The sequence below is a fragment of the Chiloscyllium plagiosum genome, unplaced genomic scaffold (assembly GCF_037043375.1).
Source record: "Chiloscyllium plagiosum isolate Xiang-an unplaced genomic scaffold, Cpla_swu_hap1 HiC_scaffold_10, whole genome shotgun sequence".
Lineage (NCBI taxonomy): Eukaryota > Metazoa > Chordata > Chondrichthyes > Orectolobiformes > Hemiscylliidae > Chiloscyllium > Chiloscyllium plagiosum.
The window spans coordinates 115,049,529-115,070,762 of record NW_028270148.1 but is presented as its reverse complement, the minus strand read 5'-3'; the positions used below and the strand labels follow the sequence as shown (position 1 = coordinate 115,070,762).

Sequence of the window (21,234 nt, the reverse complement as noted above, 5' to 3'; positions counted from 1 at the left end):
TTCGGATGCTGCCTGACCTGCTGTGCTTTTCCAGCACCATTCTGATCTAAACTCTGGTTTCCAGTATCTTCAGTCCTCACTTTTGCATAGTGGTTGAGGGCCAATGGTGGTCATTCCTACAATTGATAGCACATTACAAATGTCCTTGTAGGTTATTCTACAGAAGGTAGAAAAGGTGGAATTATCGAATCATTCAAGACAGAAAATGCCCTTTCGGCCGTTTAGATAAATATGAGTCTTTGATAGCACTATTCATTTTAGCCCCATTTATCCTGCAGAAATTTTCCTTTCAGTTATTTCAGTAATTTTTTTTTGCAAGTTCTAGTTGAATTTGATTCCACCATCTTTTCAGACAGTGCATTCCTAGTTGCAACAAGTCACTGTGTAAAAGGGAGTCCTCTTGTTGCTGCCCTCCTTGGTGAACCTGTGTATTAATACACCTCTGTTCCTTAATCATATCAGGTAGCTCTGCCTGTTATTGTAGACTCACTGCCTGAGGTAGAGAGATTCACAGAAATTACATTGAAAGATGATCATTTCTGATTAGTCTCCTTGCTCCCTCTATCCTTCACCAGTGTTCATTCTTTGCACAGCTATGGAACCCATAGGGTCTGTTCATGTTCTTCGTCTAGACTATTAATCCAGAGGTCCAGGCTAATGCTCTGGGAATGTGGTTTCGAATCTCACTATGGCAGCTGATGGAATACAATTCAATTAATAAATTTAAAATGTATCTCACTGAACCCATCGCCAATTGTTCTGCCCTTTAAGGAAGGAAAGTGCCATCCTTACCTGGTCTGGCCTACATGTGACTCCAGACCCACAGCGATGTGGTTGACTCTGAACTGCTCTCTGAAAGAGCCTGAGCAAGTCAACAAGATCAGGGGCAATTAGAGATGGGGGCGCGAAATGCTCACTTTGCTGATGATGCCCACGTCCCGTGAAAGTAAGAAAGAGAAACTGACCAGAGCTTCTGCTTGTAAAAGATTCAAGAACGAGTGGGCACAGATTTAAAGATTTCTATAGATTTCTATTGAGGGATGTTCCCAATGACCAGGGAATCCAAGATTGGAGTCACGGACTAAGGAAAGGGATAGGCCATGTAGGACTGAGATGAGGAGAATGTCTTCACCCAGAGAGTGGGGAGCCTGTGCAATTCTCTGCCACAGGAGAAAATTGAGGCCAAAGCATTGAAAACTTTCAAGAAAGATGCCGATACAGCTCATAGAACTAAAGGGAGGAAGAGAGGAGAATGTAGGAGCAGGAGACTGAGTTGGATAATCAACCCTGATCATATTGAATGGGGGAGCAGGCTCAGGGGGCTGAATGGCCTACTCCAGCTCCTGAATTTTAAAGTAATTTGCAAAAGAAGCAAATACAAGGTGAGAAAAATCCTTTCTACGTGATGAGTGATTGGTGATGTGTGCATATCCTGGAAGTGTGCTGGAGGTAGAAGCAATTGGGGCATTGATGGTAACTCAGATTGAAATAATGTGCAGGGTATGGCGAAGAGGCAGGCCAATGGCACAAAGTCATAATGCTGGTTGGAGAGCCAGTGCAGACACGCTAGACTAAATGACCTCCTGCTCTGGGATTATTTGCAAGGATTAATTGTGAGGACCTACAATTGTGAGCAGCCAAGATCACTTATTTGCATATCTGTCAGGGAGTGAGTAATGCCAGACAGGAGTCGAAACATGCCCAAATTCTCCTTGCTAAACCTGAAACACCGAGATCGATTGTACTACATCTCCCTCGTCACTGAGAAGGATGACACAGTGTGGCACCTTGGGCTCCACAAAGCTGCATGAACCCATCAAACACCCAGCACTAGAGGTGGGGATGTGGGTGTGGCTGCTGTACAGCATTGGACATCCAAGTCCATTGCCCCATTGTAGAAGGATGCAGGTTTTGTTTTTCCTGTGCCCTGAGAAAGCTGAGTCTGGTTCTGTTGTGGTGCAAACATTTTCAGCAAAAGCCAAATCGAGAGTCTGCCTTGGTTTGCAGGGTTTCATGTTAACAAACCAAGAGTGACACACTCACAAAATCATCACCGTGCAGAATGAGGCTATTCGGCCCATTGTGTCTGCACTACCTCTGAGCATTTTAACTCAGTGCCAATCTCCTATCTTTTCCCCATAACTCTGCAAACTATTTTCATTTGAATCACCATCCAATTCCCTCTTGAACGCCTCAGTTGAACCTGCCTCCCCCACATTTCCAGGCAGTGTATTCCAGACACCAGCTACTCACTACAAGAATAGTTGTTTTTCTCACATCATTAGATTAGATTAGATTACTTACAGTGTGGAAACAGGCCCTTCGGCCCAACAAGTCCACACCGACCCGCCGAAGCGCACCCACCCAGACCCATTCCCCTACATTTACCCCTGCACCTAACACTACAGGCAATTTAGCGTGGCCAATTCACCTAACCTGCACATTTTTGGAGTGTGGGAGGAAACCGGAGCACCCGGAGGAAACCCACGCAGACACGGGGAGAATGTGCAAACTCCACACAGTCGGTCGCCTGAGGCAGGAATTGAACCCGGGTCTCTGGCGCTGTGAGGCAGCAGTGCTAACCACTGTGCCACCGTGCCGCCCACATGTGCTGCTTCTGCAAAACTCTTTAAGACTGTGCCCTCTGGGTTTTGATCCATTTCCAAGTGGGAACAGTTTCTCCCAATCTATGTTGTCTAGACCATTTATGATTTTGGAAATGTCTATCAAATCCCACCTCAGCCAACTCATCTTCAAGGAAAATAGTCCCCTCCAGATTTTTGACAGAACTGGAGGATCACATCCCTGGAACCATTTCTCCAGCACTCTGTGCACTGCATTCCTGTCCTTCCCATAATGTAGCACCAACATTGTACACAGACCTCCAGCTGAGGGCTAACCAGTGCCTTATAGGAGTTCATCATAACCTCCCTGTTCTTTTAGTCTGTGACCCTTTTAATGAAGTCTCGGGCACTATGCTTTACTAACAGATCACTCTACCTGTCCTCCCATCTTTAATGACTTATGAGAAGTTGAACAGGCTGGGGCTGTTTTCCCTGCAACGTCGGAGGCTGAAGGGTGACCTTATAGAAGTTTTTTAAAATCATAAGGGGCATGGATAGGCTAAATAAACAAGGACTTTTGTCCCCAGTCTAGGGAAGCCCAAAACTAGAGGGCATAGGTTTAAGGTGAGAGGAGAAAGATTTAAAAGGGACCCAAGGGGCAACATTTTCATGCAGAGGATGGTGCGTGTATGGAATGAGCTGCCAGAGGAAGTGGTGGGGACCGGTGCAATAATAATATTTAAAAGGTATCTGGGTGGGTATATGAATAGGAAGGGTTTAGAAGGATATGGGTCAGGTGCTGGCAAATGGGAGTAAATTAGGTGAGGGTATTTGGTCGGCATGGATGAGTTGGACCGAATGGTCTGTTTCCGTGCTGTACATCTCTGTGACTCTATTAACAGCCTTGCCCTTATCAAGTCTCTCAGTTTCTTGTTGGAGCAAATTTGAAAGCAAGCATCCAATTTGCCCTTTGATATTGTAGCAGCTTCAGATTGGAGAAAAGGTTCAGCCCATCTAGCACCCTCCTATCCTTAATGTCCCTTCAGTGTATCTCTGAATAACCCAAAGTCCCATTTGGAGATGAAGATAAACTTATCCACTCCTTTCTTGAAACCCAGCCAAGTTTCTTGTTCTATGCAGATCATCTGTTTTACACACTTAGCACTCTTTTAGGAAAAACATGTACATCGTGCATTCCCTGTGTCCCTTGTGTTTTTTCTTGTTTTGTAAATATAACCCATTGAGTTTGGATTCTGTGTGCAAGAGAAAAACTTTTAGTTGGTTCCAGCTTGTCCCCCTACTTTCCCAATATTAAATTCTTTGATAGCCCCTCTCTCAGTACTTTTGTTAAGGGAGGAGTGGTCACTCCTGCCTTTTATGTCCTTTCCTTTTGCTCTTGCCCTAACTGTGTCACCCTGTTCTGTCCCCTCCCGTGCATTTAAGAGGAAGCTCGGCTCGGTCTGAATGAGGTGGCAATGGATTGTCACGATGGTCGATTTTAGACAAGAAAATCTAGGAGGACAATATTAAATAAAAACTGAAAGGACCTGCAGGCGATGAAAGTCAGAAGCAAAACTGAAAATTACTGGAAAAGCTCAGCAGCTGGCAGCATCAGTGGAGAGAAATCAAGAGTTAACATTTCGGGTCCGGTGACCCTCCCTCAGAACTGGAAGGAGACTTGAGCAGAGAAGAAACGCCAGCAGTGAGCATTCGGGCCAAATGGCCTGTTTGAGTACTGACTAAGGCGGGTCTCTGATGACAGAATGGACGATTAGTGTGCGGTTCTTGGAAAGATTCAGGATCTTAGCGAAGAATGATCAAATGCAAAACATGAGAAACAGCAAAGGCAAGAAGGAAAGAAAATCCTGTGTGGCAATCTCCAGATTTGACAGTAAAATTCCAAGCTCATAAATCCTAATTCCTAACATCTTGGGTCAGGCCAGCTTTCCCTTAGTGACACATAAATGGGCACGATGTCAAACTCAATTGAGCCCAACTTGCATCCATTCACTAAATTGATATTATCCCACTGGGAGCTGTGTTTAAAAAAAAATGTATTTAAATTCTATTCAAATTAGTAAGCTGTGGCCGGCAGCCTAATGAGCTTCCATCAGCTCAATGTAGAACAGTGACAAGGAATACAAAATAGGAACGTGTCACCAACCCTCTTACCCGAATAGGACTGTGTATAAATGAATGGGAAATTCCATCAATGGTGCTGATCAGTCAGCCTCCTGGTGTGTGTTAGTCCTGAGTTAGTCATCCCACCGGAAACACAGAAGTGTGATAGTGAGGGTGTGCTGCACTGTTTCAGAGGAACCTATTAAACCGAGAGCTCTGTCTGCCTGTTCTGATGCTCTGACACTTGGTGAAGGGGCTACACTCTGAAAGGTTGTGATTTCAAATAAACCTGTTGGACTTATAACCTAGTGTGGTGTGACTTCAGTTTCTGATGCTGTGCTGGAAATCAGAGCTTGGAAAGTGACCCTATACATCATTGATCCATCTACCAACATCACTAAATCAGATCATCCGCCCATTAGTCTCAGTACTGTTTGTGGGAGCTTGCTGTGCATGGGGTGCTTGTTTAATTTCATCATGAGGTAGGAGTAACTAACTACACTTTAAAAATACTTAACTGGCTGGGAATCAAACCCTTCAGACACAGGAGGGGGTTATGTAAATATGATTTTTGTATGTGTGTGTTTCTATGTGCCTAAGCAAGAATTTAACTTTCGCAAATGTTAATAGAGCCAGTGGCTTTACATCTCACCCAAAACAGACTGAGTATTCTGCAGGATTCTGGACCCAAACGTGGTCCTAAAGGGCATGTTCTCCTCCATTAATGTCTCTGGCTGCAAGCTGTGTCATTACATCTTTAGTGCCAGGGCAGGTCAGGTCAGAGATGGGGGAGGGGAGAACAACGCTTTTGTTTTAACTTGATAATTGGGTTCACACGATGGAAACCAGATTTGTCCCAGTCTGAATTTCAATCAGGTTGATCACTGTCGGGAACCCATTCCCCCAACTCCCCCTCCCCCAACTCCATTTTCTGTATTTCCTTTTTGAAAGCACCAGAGTCTGGGGCCTGGCTGTAATCCCTCGGAAATTCCTTTTTTTGGGAGCTCGGTGAACTTCCATTTTCATTCGTTTGACCTCTGACCTCTGGGTGCAACTGTTTTAAAATCCAGAGATGTTGCTGCACGCTCACAACTTTTTTAAAAAATCTGCGTTAAGACTGTTGCCTGAATAGCTAGCTTTGCAGCGGCACATAAACCTCCACCTGGCCTGTATTCTGGAGTTTAAAGATTGCTTCAAGGAACAGTACCACAAACAAGAGAATACGTTGCTGTCAAGAGTTTCTGTCTGCAAATTTTAGTCTCCCACCTCCTACTTATAGCTGGTATAATATGGCAGTCCAGCAGCAGAAATGTTTGTGCCTCTATACATGAAAACCTTCTACTTTTAGTTCTGACATCCAAGGGTTACAGAGTATGAGCCATTTTATTTTGGTCAGTTTGCACTCATCTCTGCTCAACGTTTATTTTCTTAGTGGGGGCGGGAGACATTAAAAAGGAAAGCATTTTTCAGATTAGCCAGAGAGCACTAATCAACAATGCAAAAACAGGGATTGCTGGAAAAACTCAGCAGGTCTGGCAGCACCTGTAGGGAGAAAGTAGAGTTAATGTTTTGAGTCCAGTGCCAAAGATGGGTCACTGGACCTGAAACATTAACTCTGATTTCCCTCTACAGGTGCTGCCAGACCTGCTGAGTTTCTTGAACACTTCCTGGTTTTGTTTCAGATTTCTAGTATCCACACTTCTTTGTTTTATTTTAGGCATCAATCATCTTGGGTTCTTTAAAGGGAGAATGGGGACCATTGTAAAGGTAGAAGAATTATTACAATGGTATGCTTAATAAACAGTGAGACTCCCTACTGCAAACTGATGACATTTCAAATCTAGGCCTGTATTCAAGCCTAGCCTTTGTTTCTTTCGTAAGAAATCCAGTTTGCCTTGTTCTGATAGCTCATCTGTTTGACTGAGTTGGCGCATAGACCAGATATAAACTATGTCCATGCCCCAGTCAAAAGTGAATACATTTGTCTTGGTCAAGTAGTGACACTGGGGTTACACCCACCTATGGAATTGGCTAGGAATTAAATCCTTCAGACATGGAAGGGGTTATATAAATACGATTTGTATCCATTTCTTATCACTGTCCACCAGATTTCATGCAGAGGGTGGTGTGTGCATGAAAGAGCTGCCAGAGGAAGTGGTAGAGGCTGACACATTTGCAGCATTTAAAAGGCTTCTGGATAGATATAAAGAATAGAGGGATATGGGCCAAATGCTGGCAAGTGGGATTAGATTAATTTAGGATATCTGGTTGGCATGGACAATTTGGACCGAAGGATCTGTTTCTCAGCTGTATATCTCTATGACTCTGTATCGACTTTGGAATTGGCTTGATGTTAAAAACAAGAGGAGACCATTTGAGTGTGTTCCAGCATTCATTCAGAGTGTGGGTAATCAAATGGTTTCATTACTCTGAACAGCCCTGCTGAACACACACCTTTCCAACCCACTTTTGAGATTGTGTCCTTTTGTGGGGATATTTTTAAAGAGAGGAGACAAGACTGTAAGATAGGGGTTACACATGTACCCTCTCCTGTGGGAGATCATTGTATCACCACAATGATCCCTTATCCATTCAGAGATCTGAGAGCAAGGTCAGCTTTTGTTGTCAATTTCTGATTGCCCTTAACCGAGAGAGCAGTTAAGAGTCAATCACAATACCATGGGTCAGGAATTACATGTAGGCCAGACCAGGTAGCAATGGTAATAGTGAACCAGATGGGTTTTTAAATAACAACCTGGTAGTTTCATGGCCACTATTTACTGATACAAGATTTTTAATCCAGATTTATTCCAAAATTTAATTTAAGTTCTCCTGGTGGGTTTTGAACTGCTTCATCAAGTGCATCAGTCTAGTTCTTTGGATAACTAGCCTGATGAGAGAACCCCATAGGTTAGCATTCCCGGCTGTACGAAAGTGTATGGACCATCCCATCACATCATAATGTGAACATTATTAGTTCTCAAAATTCTCCTGTGAAAAGAAAATGCAGAGGGAGACTTGGCGTAGACCATTACACAATGGAGCAGAAGTAGACCCTTTGGCCTATCAGGTCTGCTGTGCCATTCCGTGAGATCTAGGCTGATCTGACAATCCACAACTCCACTTTCTTCCCTTTTCCACATTACCCTTCAATCCCTTCCTGATTAAAAATCTGTCTACCTTAGGCTTGAATATACTTAATGACCCAGCTTTGACAACCCTCTGTGGGTAAGAATTTCACACATTCATTACCCTTACGGTGAAGAAAGACCTTTTCTTGACTTGAAAACATCACTGTTCCTTCACTGTCACTGGGTCAAAATCCTGGAACTCCCTCCCTAATGGCAATATCAGTCTCCCTACTGCGCATGGACCCCAGCGGTTTCAGAAGGCAACTCACCCCCCATCGTCTCAAGGGACAACTAGGGACGGGCAGTAAATACTGGGCCCAGCCAGTGACACCCATAACCCACAGGCAAATAGAACAAACTCAGCTTTTTAGGGGATAGACACAGGCTCTGGTAATATAGGCCTAGATCTCCCAGACGCCGCAAGGACCTTTAACAACCTTTGTCTATAGAGAATTGAGAAACTTTCCCGATTCAAACAGCAAATGAGGAGGAAGGAAGAGAGGAGCTTATGAAACTATAGTCAGCAGCACAAAGCAAAGTGATGGAGGTGTAGAATGTAAATCTCTGAGTCCAGATGGCCGACATCTAAGAGTCTTAAAGGAGATTGCTAATGAGGTGGTAGGAGCATTGGTGTTAATATTAATGTTTACAAATAATTAATGTTAATGCTAATACTAATATTACAAAATTCATTTGATTCTGGAAAGGTTCCATCAGACTGGAAAGTAGCAAATATAACCCCTCTGTTCAAAGAGGGAGTGAGGCAGAAAACAGGAATCTATAGCCCAGTTAGTTTGACATCTGTCATGGGAAAGGTGTTAGAATCAACTACTGAGGCGATTATAACTGGGCACTTGGACAAACATGGAAACGTAGAAAATAGGAGCAGGAGTAGGCTGTTCAGCCCCTTGAATTTCCTCCCCCATTAAACATGATCATGGTAGATCATCTAGCTCAGTTCCTGTTGCTACTTTCTCCCCAAATCATTGGATTCTTTAGCCATAAGATCTATATCTAACTCCTTCTTGAAAACATTCAATGTTCTGGTCTTTCTGTGGCAGCGTATTCCACAGGCTCCCCACTCTCTGGGTGAAGACATTTCTCCTCATCACAGTCTGAAATGGCCTGCTCCGTGACCTTAAAATGGACCCCGGGTTCTGGACTCGCTAGTCATTGAGAATATCCTTCCTGCATTTATCCTGTCTAGTCCTGTTAGGATGTTATAAGTAATCAAAAACCCAAGCAAATCAGGACGAATCAACAAGGGTTTTGTGAAAGGGAAATTGTCATTGATGTACTTACACTCTCAGAATGTTGTTATGCAAAGCTGGATGTCGTGGTATAGAGTATACTATACCAACGTGTTTAGACAATTGGCTAGCTGGCAGAAAAGCGGGGACTGTGCAGGAATGGATCATCTTCTGATTGCTAAGAGATGGTGAGTGGGTTCCCATGAGGGTCTGGGCTGAGCCCTCAACCTTTTACAGTGTATATGACTGACTTAAATGAGGAGATTGAAGGCATGATGACACAATTTGCAGATGACACAAAGGTGGGTCAGAAAACATGTTGTGAAGATGCTACAGCAAGGGTGAGGACAGTAATAGATTGGTTAAGTAAATGGACAAAGCTTTGACAGTATATGTGAAGCCATTCAGTTTGGCAGAAAGGATAAAATGTCAGACTGTAATTTAAATGGAAAAGCACTGCAAAATTCTGAGGTACAGAGGAATCTAAGTGTTCTAGTTCATGAATCACAAAAAGTTAGAATTCAACTACAGCAAGTGATTTGGAAGGTTGATGGGATGTTATATTTTGTTACAAGAGGAAATGAACATAATTGGATCTTACAGGGCATTAGTGAGATCACATCGTGAACACTTTGTGCAGTTTGGGTCTCCTTTCTAAGGATGTAGATGTGTTGGAGGCGGTTCAGAGGTGGTTACCCAGATTGAGACGTGGAATGAGTGGGTTGTCTTATGAGGAAAGGTTGGACCGTCTGGGCTTGTTTTCACCGGGGTGATTTGATTGAAGTGTATGAGATCCTGAATGCTCCCGACAAGATGCATGTGGAAAGGATGTTTCCTCTTGTGGATTAGTCTGAAACTAGGGGACACTATTTTAAAATTAGCGGTGAACCCTTTAAGTCAGAGATGAGGGGGAGTTTTTTTTTCCTCTGAGAGGGCTGTGCAGTATTGGAAGTCCCTCCCTCAGGAAATGGTGGTGGTGGTTGAGGAAGTCAGCAAATATTTGTAAGACAGTGTTGGATTGATTCTTGGGAAGGTTGTCAATGTTAGATGGGAATGTGGAATTTAGAACGCAGGCAGATCAGTCACAATCTTATTGAAAAGCAGAGTATGATGGAAGAGTCAAATTGCCTATATCTACTTCTAATTTGTACGTTCATAAAAAGCCAGTGCAGAATCGATGAGCTGAATATGCTCCTTTTTGTGCTGCACTGTACTATTCTATGGTTTGGAGACAGTCTATCTCAACTTAGTTCCAATATTTCTTATGCCTCTTGTCAAGGGATACATCTAATATGCCTTCTTTTCTGCTTTAACATTAATGCAGTTCTCAGTGTGATAATGGGCATAGTCAAGTCATTTAGCACTTCATAATTCATTAAAAGGGCATTCTCATCTTTGTAAGTCACAGTCAGAACATTACACTATTCCTGTATTTTTTAGTATTTAGCACAAAGGTGTCATTTGCTTTGTGAAAAACATAACTCATATCAAGGGCTGCCACCAGCGCACTGATTGCATGTGGAACAAAATGAGATTCAAACTCTTCTGGGCGATTTACCTGGACAACGGGGTTCCTTTCTAATTAGTGAATTCAAAAGAATAAATGTATCTAATTTAGCCTACTGTTACAGTTCACATATCTACCTATTTACATACAATTAAACAAAGTACTGTGGGGGCTGAAAATGCAGAATAAAAGTGGAAACTGCTGGAAATACACACCAGTGGGAGTTAACATTTTAGGGGTCGCAATGGAATGTTATTGATGTTGTTTCTGTCTGCCTCCACAGACCTGCTGATAATTTCCAGTAGTTTGTTCGTACTTATCATTTATTATTAGTCAAAAGGAATATTCCAGTAGTCTTAGAGGTTTGCAGCACAGAATTAGGCCCGTCAGCCCATAGAGTCTTCACCAGTCTTGTCAGCTTTCAATAGCTCAAAAGACTGATTTACACTAAAAGTGTTTCATGATGTACATGGTTCATTTTCTGATGTATGATGTACATATGTGTCAATCTAATTAAATATTGCAAACAAAAGTAAATCTGCCTTTGAGCAGAAAGAAAAAAAATGCATTGAATAAGATATTTTTGGATATTCAAGCACTTTTCATGTTACAATCATCATGGAAAGTTATCCACCAAAAATTATATATCGAACCTTGCTATTAAACTTTAGCATTTTTGTCAGGGCATCACCAGCGTTCGTTACAACAAGTCACTTGTTCGTGAATTCAACGGCACACTCTCCACTAATGTGTTACAGTCAGGGCACAATTTGCAAAATAAAATCCCTACATCGCCGACTGATCATCAGACTTTGGAAAGTGGAGTGGAAAGTGGAATATTAATCTTGTCTCTGACACGGGTGCAGGTTCATGCCCCACTTGTAAAATTGAACAGAGAAATCTGACAGAAAATCCGGCAGGGAAGGAGTGCTGCCTGTCGGAATACTGTCGATTGTCTGAGTTGATAAACTGAGGTCCAAAGTTGCCTCAGGTGGGCTTTAACAATTCCAAAGCACTCTTTTGCAAAAGAGAAGGCGATTTATCCCTGGTTCTGGATTAGTGGTGCTGGAAGAGCACAGCAGTTCAGGCAGCATCCAAGGATTTATCCCTGGTGTTCAAGTCAATGTTTATTTCTTGAATCACTACTTAGAAAAAACAGGTCATTGAGTCTTTCTCATGTTGGCATGTGGGAGCTTGCTTCACATGAATTGAGGTCTGATTTCCCTAAAACAAGTGACTGCACTTCAGAAGCAGTTCATTGGATGTAAAGCACCATGTGACATTGGTGATTATTAAAAATGCTATGTAATTGGGCGTCTTTGTTTATTCTTTCACAAAAAGATTTTGCATTTGTGTGGCACCTTCCTAAACCACCTCAAGATACTTTTAAGAGCATTATCAAACAAAATTTGACACTGTGCCTGAAAAAGAACAGGTGAGAGAGATGGGTTTTGACGAAGATCAGAAAGGAAAGGAGAGAGAGAGAGAGAGAGATGAAAGATTTAAAAGGGGATCCCATATTTCTTTGCTCACATGACCCTGTTGTAGTTGCAGATTCTTAGTTCATTGAAACTTCCTCGATTTTTGTTTTCGTGAACCCTTCAGCTAAACCATGAGCAGCTGTACTATGATCAACAAGTTCCTAACCCAATAACTGTTCACACCCTCTCATGGTTAGCACGAGGCACATGTGACATACACATCTCTGAGCGGATGAGTGTGACATTACTGAGTGAATGAGTGTAATGTTGGTGAGTGGATGAGTGTGACGTCTCTGAGTTGAGTGGAGGTGTCTCCCAGGTGGGGATGGAAGGGTGCAAGGAAATTCGTGGCTGAGCCACGGTTCTAGATCTCTGAGCTGCTCGCTGGAGAGTGATATCAGTGGAGCATCGTGTCCTTGCTAGGCTTCTCAAACACAGAAGGAAGATGGTCTAACAGGGCTGGCACAGGGAGAAACAGAACAATGCAATAAAAAAGGACTAGGTTAATATGGCATTTATGAACATTTAACCGCATTGCAGCAATGATGATCTCCTTCACCTAACTCCCACTCCACTGGGTTCAGAAAGGAATTATCAGTATGGCCATGATGATATTTAAGAGGTGATGTAGTGTCATTTTGCCTTGAGCTTTGGCCGTGACCTCCACTGTAACCATCTAACGGCAAAACCATTCAACCACCTTCTTGTCTAAAATGGCAGTCATTTTAACCCGGGGCCTTGGAATTCCATGGAGTGGAATTCTCCAGCTGAACGGTTTTAATAGCAGGACAGTTTGAAACTTGGACAGAATGTGTGCAGATTAGCTCCACGTGCTTTGTGTGTCTAAGGCATAGCCTTGATCTTTATAATCGTGTTGCTGGTTTCGTTACAAGGCATCTTTAATCTCTAATCTTTAAAAAAGAACTGATGCTTCACAATTTGAAAATACGGACAATGAAGCCATTGTTCTCATAGACTTTTGGCATTTTTCTACAGTGTCTAGCACCTCTGCTGGAACTACATATTGACCTTTGGTCCTTTAAGCAGCTGATGACAGGGAAGACTGTGCAAACCAAAGAAGCTCTACAGTTCTCTTTGAAAAACAAACTATCGTGCTTTAAAATCATATCACAAGGGAGAGAAAGCACAAGCAAAAATATAAGGCAAAGCCATTTGAAGTCACTAGTTAGACTGTAGTGTTGTGTCCAATTCAGCACACCGTGCGTTGCGAAGGTGATCAAGCCTTAGGGAAGACACAGGCAGCATTTTCTAAAGATGGTGCCAAGGCTGAGGGACCTCAATGATGTGCAAGCACTGGAGAAGCCAGGCCTTGTTGTCCTTCGACAAAGGTCAAAGGACGATTTAGTAGCCATCTTCAAAATTATGGGGGTTTTAAGGAGATACTGTCTCTGGTGACAAGATGATCAGCAACCAGCGCAAATAGATTTCAGGTAATTGGCACAAGAAAGCAATGTGACCCAAGGAAACCTTGATTTTTTCTTAATGCAGTAAGTTGTGTCGTGAAATGAGCTGGTGATGGAAACAGATTGACTTTCAAAAGCAATTTGGATAAGTAGTTGAAGGGAAGAATGTTGAGGGCTGTGTGGAAAGAGCAGGAGAATGGAATTAATTGGATGTCTCTGTCAAAGGCAGGGTTGGCCTAGTTTTGCCTGTCTGTGTTGTATCTTGTGATGATTCCACGGAAAGCAAGAAAAATCCACCTGCTGAACAGAAAGGGTACTTTATTTTTAATTGTTCTGGAACTGCACCCACAGGAAATTTTCAAGGCCGGTTTTACCATCCTGTGTCAGATTTTCCAACTGCAAGAAGCAAAGGGTCACTTCCTGGGTCCTGGCTAACACAAAGTTTCCTGACTGCTCCTGAAGATAAAATAATAGCGAAGATATCGCACAAAAGAGTACGGAGCAGATGTGGTATCTATTCTTAAAGTAATTAGTGGTAACTCTGCCAAAAAAAAAGCAGTCAAAGACCTTTCGGAATCTTCCATTTTGTTTTTAGCTAACACCAGCTTCTGAGCAAACTCATTGCAAATAGGGAAATGTACAAGATACAAATGAGTTAGCACCATTGCTAGCAGAACATAAACAGCTTTCTCCTTGTTAGACTAACATAAATGTCCAGTACCTGTACGAAGCAGTAATTAATGAAAATAAAAGTTAATAATAATCCGTTTAGCATTTGAAATGAAAGTGAGCACATACGGTCAAGTGCTCTCGGCCAGATTACATCAGTCAGGCAAGTATTTTCATTCCTCTTTCAAATGGTTGTGTGAGAAATGACTCAGTGGAGTTGAAACTCCGTTCATATGCTTTGTATTATGAAGCCTCGTCAGGCAAGGTGTTCCAGTGTTTGAATCAGACCTGAATGCTGTCGACAGAAAATGATATCCAGACTTGTTCTTAATCCTCAGTGAGCCAAGGTGCACCCTACAACCCAGACGGTCAGCCGATGGGAGGTTTTGTGATGGACGGACAACAGCATATGGGTATCCGGCCCCCTGGTAGGTGTTCACATTGTACAGCGTGTATTCCTTCATACTCCCTTCTCATTGCTCACCAGTGTTTACATCTTCATTCCACACCATTCAGAGTGCTCATCAGGATTATCACCCTCATCTTTTGCTGCACTTCAAACTGCCTGCCTTGCCTTGCCTGTCTTCTATGCACCTAATGATTTAAAAAAAGAGGAGGAGAATGATTTCTCCTGTTGCAGGATCCAATTACCCCGCTCGACCCTACGATCCTGGTGTTTAACAAAAGAATAGGGTCTTTTTTAGCGCTATCTGTTTTTTTTTGACTTTGCTCATTTTCTGGCATCTTCTTGGATTTTTATCTCCTTTCTAGGACCTATGAGTGGATTGGGCATGAATATAGGCATGGAGGGGCAATGGCACTACATGTAACCTTCAGCTAGGTAACCAATCGCAAAGCCAGGGGGAAGTAAGTACCAATTAGGGACTTTGTTTTTACATCTTGTTCTAGGAGATTTTTTTCCTTCATACATTTTTTTTTGCTGTTCCTGCCCATAACTTCATGCTGCATTCACTTTTTTTTCCAAACTGTTCTTAGGCCATCTGTTTTCTCTCTCCTAGTTGTGAATGCTTGACTTCACTGTCAGTGACATAAAATCTATTGAAAAATGTGCATGTTTGTATATGTGTATGCACACAGACACACACTAACTCACACACTCAACACACATACATACATGTGTACATAACTAGGGGAGCATTTGTGCCTGATTCTGTTATCTGCAACTGTGCACAGTAACACGGAGTTAGCCACATAACAAAAAAAACAAGAACCAGCCAGAGGGGGGAGTGTGTCGCCATAGCAACAGACTGATTGGCAAAATGTAAGCAGTCTGCAGCAGTGCGAGGAGAGGAAAGAGCATGTCCCCAAAGTGTCATAAATCTGTCTAGCCACAGTTGATGCATGAGTTACATTTATACACTAACCTGGGAGACACCAAAAAGGCAATCGAACAGTGTTCCTACAGCAAAAGAAAACAGGCGCTTTGAATATAATTCGAATTGAGACCAATTCCTCCATATTCAATAAGGGCCACGATTTATCACAATTTGGTTTGTTTAAAAGATCCAGCCACTCGTAAAAGCATTATTTTGGGTTACAGAATTTTATTTTTTTTTAGAAAAGCTAGTCAAAATGGAGGAGGTTGCAGCAATGTATGGAGTTCAGCTAAGACTAATTGCACACATCCAAATTAAGTATGCCATCACGTGCAGTGTGACAAATGGATTTGACTTTTTGAGTAATCACAAATAGAGATCATTAATGCAATCCTGAATGGTTGGGCCCAGTAAAGCCAAGCCTGTGAGCTTGCTGAGTTCTACTGCCCTTGCCCTTGATGATAAATGAGCATTATTCTCCTTTTGTTTTAATTAAACTAACCATTTTGGTGTGTGTGTGTGTGTGGTGTATTCTCAGAGTAAGCAGTCCTGTTTAAACACCAAACCACATCAAGCAACGGTAACATAAAGAGAAGGGCACATTCCCTTCCGCCACTGCTCCTTAAAGGGTTGCCACTAATTGATGTCCTCCAAGTTTGTTTTCTGAAGTGAAAGCACTCTGTTCGGATTGTCCTCTCTCATGTGGCGATGCCCGTTTTAATGATATCAAGGCCAAGCGAATTCTAGATATGTGCTTCGCATGGAATCAAAGATCAGCCTGACAATTAGCTGTGAAAAAAATTCCATTGAGCTGAGGAATGCAATAGACTTATTACCTCAGAATGAAAATTCCGAGCTTGGCTAATTTAAATATTGTTTCTTAGTTTCTAGGTCAATTAAATTTAAATGATGTATTATATGCTTCATGACCAATTAAATTAATAGGTTATTACAAAAATATTATCGGCTTATTTGATTATGGAGCTGTGGGTACAGTATATTTTATAAGCAATTTTCATTAGCTCACAATTGTTCCTTTAGGCTAGATTAAGCAGCCGTTTGCTGTTCATACTGAAGACCTGAATCCAAGGTGTATGTAGCAGTCATAGAGCCATATTACTCGGAGGGGAAGCCAATTGAACGTACTTAGCGAGAGTGCCATGCTTTCCAATCCCTGACGATTATAGAGCTTATAGCTCTTAGGAACAATACACCTGTCAGTTCCCATCAACCATGACAACCCATGCAGAATGTAGAGACCCACAGAGAGTAGGAGGCCTATTGTTTTAGGCCTTAATTTCTCTTTCTGTTTCCATCCAAACCCGGCTGAAGGTGCCCCCCCCCCCCCCGAATTTGAATTCCGCTTTTCAGACATTAGTGATCACAGAGAGAGATTTAATTCATGAGCATTATTGATTTGCTGACGATGACCAATCAGGCCTTGCAGGTATGGTTTATTCGGCATGGTCAGTGACCCCGACTGTGCCTGCCCAGCACTCGCCCCCCACCCTGGCTCTCTGGGAGGCCTTTGTTAAAGAACCCACCTTCCAATTACTAAGCAGAACTTTTTCGACCTTTTCACAAGGTCATGATTCCTGCTCCCCCCCTTTCTTTTCCCTAGCTCGAAATCTTACCATTTTCAGCAATAAAAATGATTGCTGATTAAAGTCTCCCTTAAATAGCTGTGACCCCCCTCCCTCCCCCCACCCACCAATGGTCTTTGAACAATAGGGGGATTGTTGTTCCAATATTCTCCATTATTTTCAGAGTGGGATGGTAGAGTTAAAAATTTATTTTGAAACTGCATTATTGAGCCAGGCATTTCATATAATAATGGGGGACTCATTCAAACTGAGGAACGCACTACAAATGTTACACTCAATATGTATTTTCTGCATGGTCATGTTTGCCCTTAAAGAAACAGAAAAGATTTTTTGAGACTTGTCATTTTTCCGAGTTGGTTTAAGTGGCCCTTTGTTTTGCAGAAAAACAGTGTAGTCGGACATATTTGCATTGTGCATTGATTAAGGTATTTTTCCAACAAGTTTTACATATCTCCATCGTTGTCTGAGATGTAGTTTGTGTGTTAATATTGCAGGTGGGTTGTGATGAGCCAGTGCTGTTTCACTAAAAGGCTTCCATGTGCTTTTTTGCAGGTTTGCAAGGTATGCCAGGAGATTATGTATCACAGGGTGGTCCAATGGGTATGAGCATGGGACAGCCAAGTTACACCCCTCCCCAGATGCCCCCTCACCCTGCCCAACTACGACACGGACCTCCCATGCATTCGTACATTCCTGGACACCCCCACCACCCAGCAATGATGTTGCATGGAGGACCACCAGCCCATCCTGGGATGTCAATGTCAGCATCTAGCCCCACAATGCTCAACCCTGGTGACCCAACAATGGGAGGACAAGTCATGGACATCCATGCTCAATAGCTGAAGGGAAATAGCATGCACCCATGGTGGGCTTGCGATCAAACACTGATTAGAAAGCAGTGAGACGGGATCTATGTTCTTCACATCAGCTGTGGACCAATCTGAAACAACATCTTTCACAGGGATCCTGAAACCAGGCAACGTCTTGTGAGCATCAACTCCTGGGGACTTGACATTCTGTTAAATGCTATTGTAGAATCACATAGGATGATGAGAGAGAGAGAGAGAAGACTTTTAATTATAACTTGTACATGGTATTGTACTGTCCCTATAATATGGTGTTTCTTATAGATTAAAAAATAACTATGTGAACTTTCTTCCACACTATGTGTGTTGTTTCCAAGGCCCCAATCCTCCTCCATGAGCCTCCTTAGTGCAAACACAGCCTTACAATTGTCCTGCAAATGACTGAGAACTGTTATTGTCATGATTTTTCACACACACACACAAAGTATATGGGGCGGAAGACTGCCTTCCCAGAATTCGAACTAGGCAGTCTCTAGCCTAGGGCTTGAATTTGCATGTCCAATTCATTTACTCACCATATTTGAATTGACCTGAACAGATGTAAATCGGGTAGGAAGGGAAAGCTGCAGCTATCAACAGGGATCAATCAGCTGTTACTGACAGTGTGTTAAGGAGAGTGGGGTAGCAGGAATTTACAAGAGAGAGAGGCCGTTCCAACAATGCAGGATCCGCCACATTCTGTGAGATGCAATTTAAAACCATCCAGGACTGGTTGAAGAGTTCTTTTTTCCCTCTGTCTCCGCGAGTCTGTTTACACCCTTTGTTTTGATTTTGTTACTTTGTCCCTTCTTTCTAAACAACAACAAAAGAGCATCAGCAACATCGTCCTGCGTGTTACTCGTTTTAAAGCGATCAAACCGGAAGAATTTATGTACACCTTGTAAATAGAAAACGATTCTTTTTTTTGTGCAAAAGAAAAACGAGAGAGAAAAAAAAAGGACTGGAAATAATTAAATGTATTATTGCAATTTTTTTTGTAAAAGTAGCAGTTTGGTATGAGTTGGCATGCATAAGATTTACTAAGTGGGATGAGTTAATGCCTTTCATCGTGGTTTGAACAGATGCTTGTGGACAGCAGTTTTTTTTCGCTATCGGAGGAAGCAAGGGGCAAGTGAAAATCGCACACAGTCTTATTCTGATAGAAACGGTTCGGATTGTAAAATAACTGAGTCAGTTGTAGTAGTTTTCCTTAAGATGTGTGCGGTCATGAAATCTGAATATAAAATAAAAATTATTTTTGCCATGCTGACTTGATTTGTTTGGGGAATGCCGTTCTTTACTCTCCTCCAGTCATTCCTATTTCTCTCAGGGAAGGTTGTACACAGGGGGCGCGGTTCAGTCACTGAAGCAATCCCCCACCCTAGGGGCAAAACTTTCACACTTTACTCCCCTGGCTGGTTAAAGTCCTGTGAAGCTGATTTCTGGGGCTCTGAGGAGTCTCTCTCTGTCTCTGAGGACGGTGCATTGAGACCCTCTAAGCTATTTAAGTAACACCTCTTATTTGTAAAGGGGTCACAACCGCTCGGTTTTTGAACTAAGTGGGGTTGAGATACACACCCACCCACCACAGCTCTCTGGATACTTTAGGGACACCCACATTTTCTTCATAGAGCTATACAGCATGGAAACAGACTCTTCAGTCCAACTCGTCCGTCGTAAATTAATCCCGTCTTGTTTGCCAGCATTTGGCCCAAATCCCTCTAAACCCTTCCTATTCATGTATCCAATCAGATGCCTTTTAAATGTTGTAATTGTGCCAGCCTCCACCACTTCCTCTGGCAGCACATTACATACACACATAACCCTCTGTGTGAAAAAGTTGCCCGTTCGGGTCCCTTTTAAATCTCTCCCCTCTCACCTTAAACCTATGCCCACTATTCTGGACCCCCCTACCATGGCATGTCTCCCCTCCCCAGGCTGATGGGCTGAGGAAAACATTATATTTGGTTCACCGTTTGGTTCTGAAATAGAATAAGAAAGTACTGGCAACCCAACAAAATCACTGAGTGGTTACAGTGCAGAATCAGGCAATACAGTCCATCATATCTATGTTGGTACTATCCCCTAGAGCCAATCTCTTACCTTTTCCCCATATCCTTGCACTCCATGTTTATCCATAACCATTCAGTGCCCCTCTTCAATGCCTCCATTGAATCTGCCTCCACCACATTTTTTCCAGCATTACGGTCCAGACGCAAATTAGTCACAGGCTGAAAATGGTTACCTGCACTTCACCCTTCCTTCATTTACACATCACTTTAAATCAGTGCCCGACTCATTCTGCTTCCTTTCACAAGCAGGAGCAGCCTCACCCAGTCTATTCAGCTGCTCATGATTTTGAAAACCTCTATCAAATCACCTCTTAGCCTTCTCCTCTCCCAGGGTCAACAGTCCCAACTTCATCAATTTCTCCTCATCAGTGTGGTTTCTCATTCTTTGAACTGTTCTTGTGAATAACATCTGCACCCTCTCCAATGTTCTTCTGAGTAGCATCCACACCCTCTACAATGCTCTTGTGAATAACATCTGCACACTTTCCAATGTTCCTGTGAGTAGCATCTGCACCCTCTAAAATGTTCTTGTGAGTAGCACCTGCACCCTCTCCAATGCTCTTGTGAATAACGTGCACACTCTCCAATGTTCCTGTGAATACCATCTGCATCCTCTCCAATGATCTTGTGAATAACATCTGCACCCTCTCCAATATTTTTGTGAATAATATTTGCATCCTCTCCAATGTTCTTCTGAGTAGCATCCACACCCTCTCCAATTTTCTTGTGAATAACATCTGTGCCCTCTCCAATGTTCTTGTGAATAACATCTGCACCCTCTCTAATGTTTTTAGGAGTAACATCTGCCCCTCACCAATGTTCTGGTGAGTACCATTTACACCCTCTCCAATGTTCTTGTGAATAACACCCGCACCCTCTCCAATGTTTTTGTGAGTAGCATCCACACCCTCTCCAATGTTCTTGTGAATAACATTTGCACACTGTCCAATATTCTTGAGTAGCATCCACACCCTCTCCAATGTTCTTGTGAATAACATTTGCACACTCTCAAATATTCTTGTGAGTAGCATCCGCACCCTCTCCAATGTTTTTGTGAATATCATCCACACCCTCTCCAATGTCCTTGTGAGTACCATCTGCACCATCTCCAATATTCTTGTGAATAACCTCCGCACCCTCTCCAAAGTTTTTGTGAATAACCTCCGCAGCCTCTCCAATGTTAGTGTCAATAGCATCTGCTCCCTCTCCAATGTTTTTGTGAGTACCAT

At 42.6% G+C, this 21,234-nt stretch overlaps 1 protein-coding gene across 6 annotated transcripts in view; it reads left to right on the top strand.

The window, feature by feature from the left end:
• Window positions 1-19,203, top strand: part of LOC122553119 (homeobox protein Meis1) — a 387,313-nt gene extending 368,110 nt beyond the window's left edge. For 4 of the 6 annotated variants that reach the window (XM_087991684.1, XM_087991685.1, XM_043696674.2 and 1 more), the window contains 2 exons: window positions 14,486-14,575; window positions 17,641-19,203. In XM_087991684.1, the coding sequence (XP_087847810.1) occupies window positions 14,486-14,575; window positions 17,641-17,927 (377 nt within the window). In that variant the 3' untranslated portion in view covers window positions 17,928-19,203. Of the gene's footprint in view, window positions 1-14,485; window positions 14,576-14,918; window positions 15,015-17,640 lie in introns of all 6 variants that reach the window. The other 2 variants (XM_087991686.1, XM_043696676.2) reach the window with 1 other exon arrangement.
• Window positions 19,204-21,234: the final 2,031 nt, after the last annotated feature.